Here is a 360-nt window from a genome sequence, read left to right on the forward strand (position 1 = left end):
TTCGGATTTGGATGGGGAGAGTTCAATATTACTTCTGTAGTGGCTGCTCGTAATATTCCAATTATAACTTATATTAAATTGTGGGTTCAATTTAATTAGTAAAAAGTAAATTGGATGAGCCCATATCCAAAGCCTTCCATAGATCCCTGTCTGGGCCCAAAAGGAACTTAATATAAATAGGAGAATAAAGGAGACAGAAAATACACAATATCTCATATTGCAATTTTCGAAAATTTCGATCTCTCCCAGCTGTAGGAGATTTCGAATTTGAGTCCTATTCCAAAAAGGATTTCTTCTGTCTTCTTTATTTAAGTCCTAGTATTCTAGTAAGATCAGCCCACACTGATATTAGAGTACAGT

At 34.7% G+C, this 360-nt stretch overlaps 1 protein-coding gene across 1 annotated transcript in view; it reads right to left on the reverse strand.

The window, feature by feature from the left end:
• Positions 1–332: 332 nt before the first annotated feature.
• LOC125194843 (protein FAR1-RELATED SEQUENCE 5-like) overlaps positions 333–360 on the reverse strand; it is a 2,142-nt gene continuing 2,114 nt past the window's right edge. The window contains exon 3 of the mRNA XM_048093060.1: positions 333–342. Coding sequence (XP_047949017.1) covers positions 333–342 — 10 coding nt within the window. The remainder of the gene's footprint in view (positions 343–360) is intronic.

This window comes from Salvia hispanica, chromosome 6 (genome assembly GCF_023119035.1).
Source record: "Salvia hispanica cultivar TCC Black 2014 chromosome 6, UniMelb_Shisp_WGS_1.0, whole genome shotgun sequence".
Classification (NCBI taxonomy): Eukaryota; Viridiplantae; Streptophyta; class Magnoliopsida; order Lamiales; family Lamiaceae; genus Salvia; species Salvia hispanica.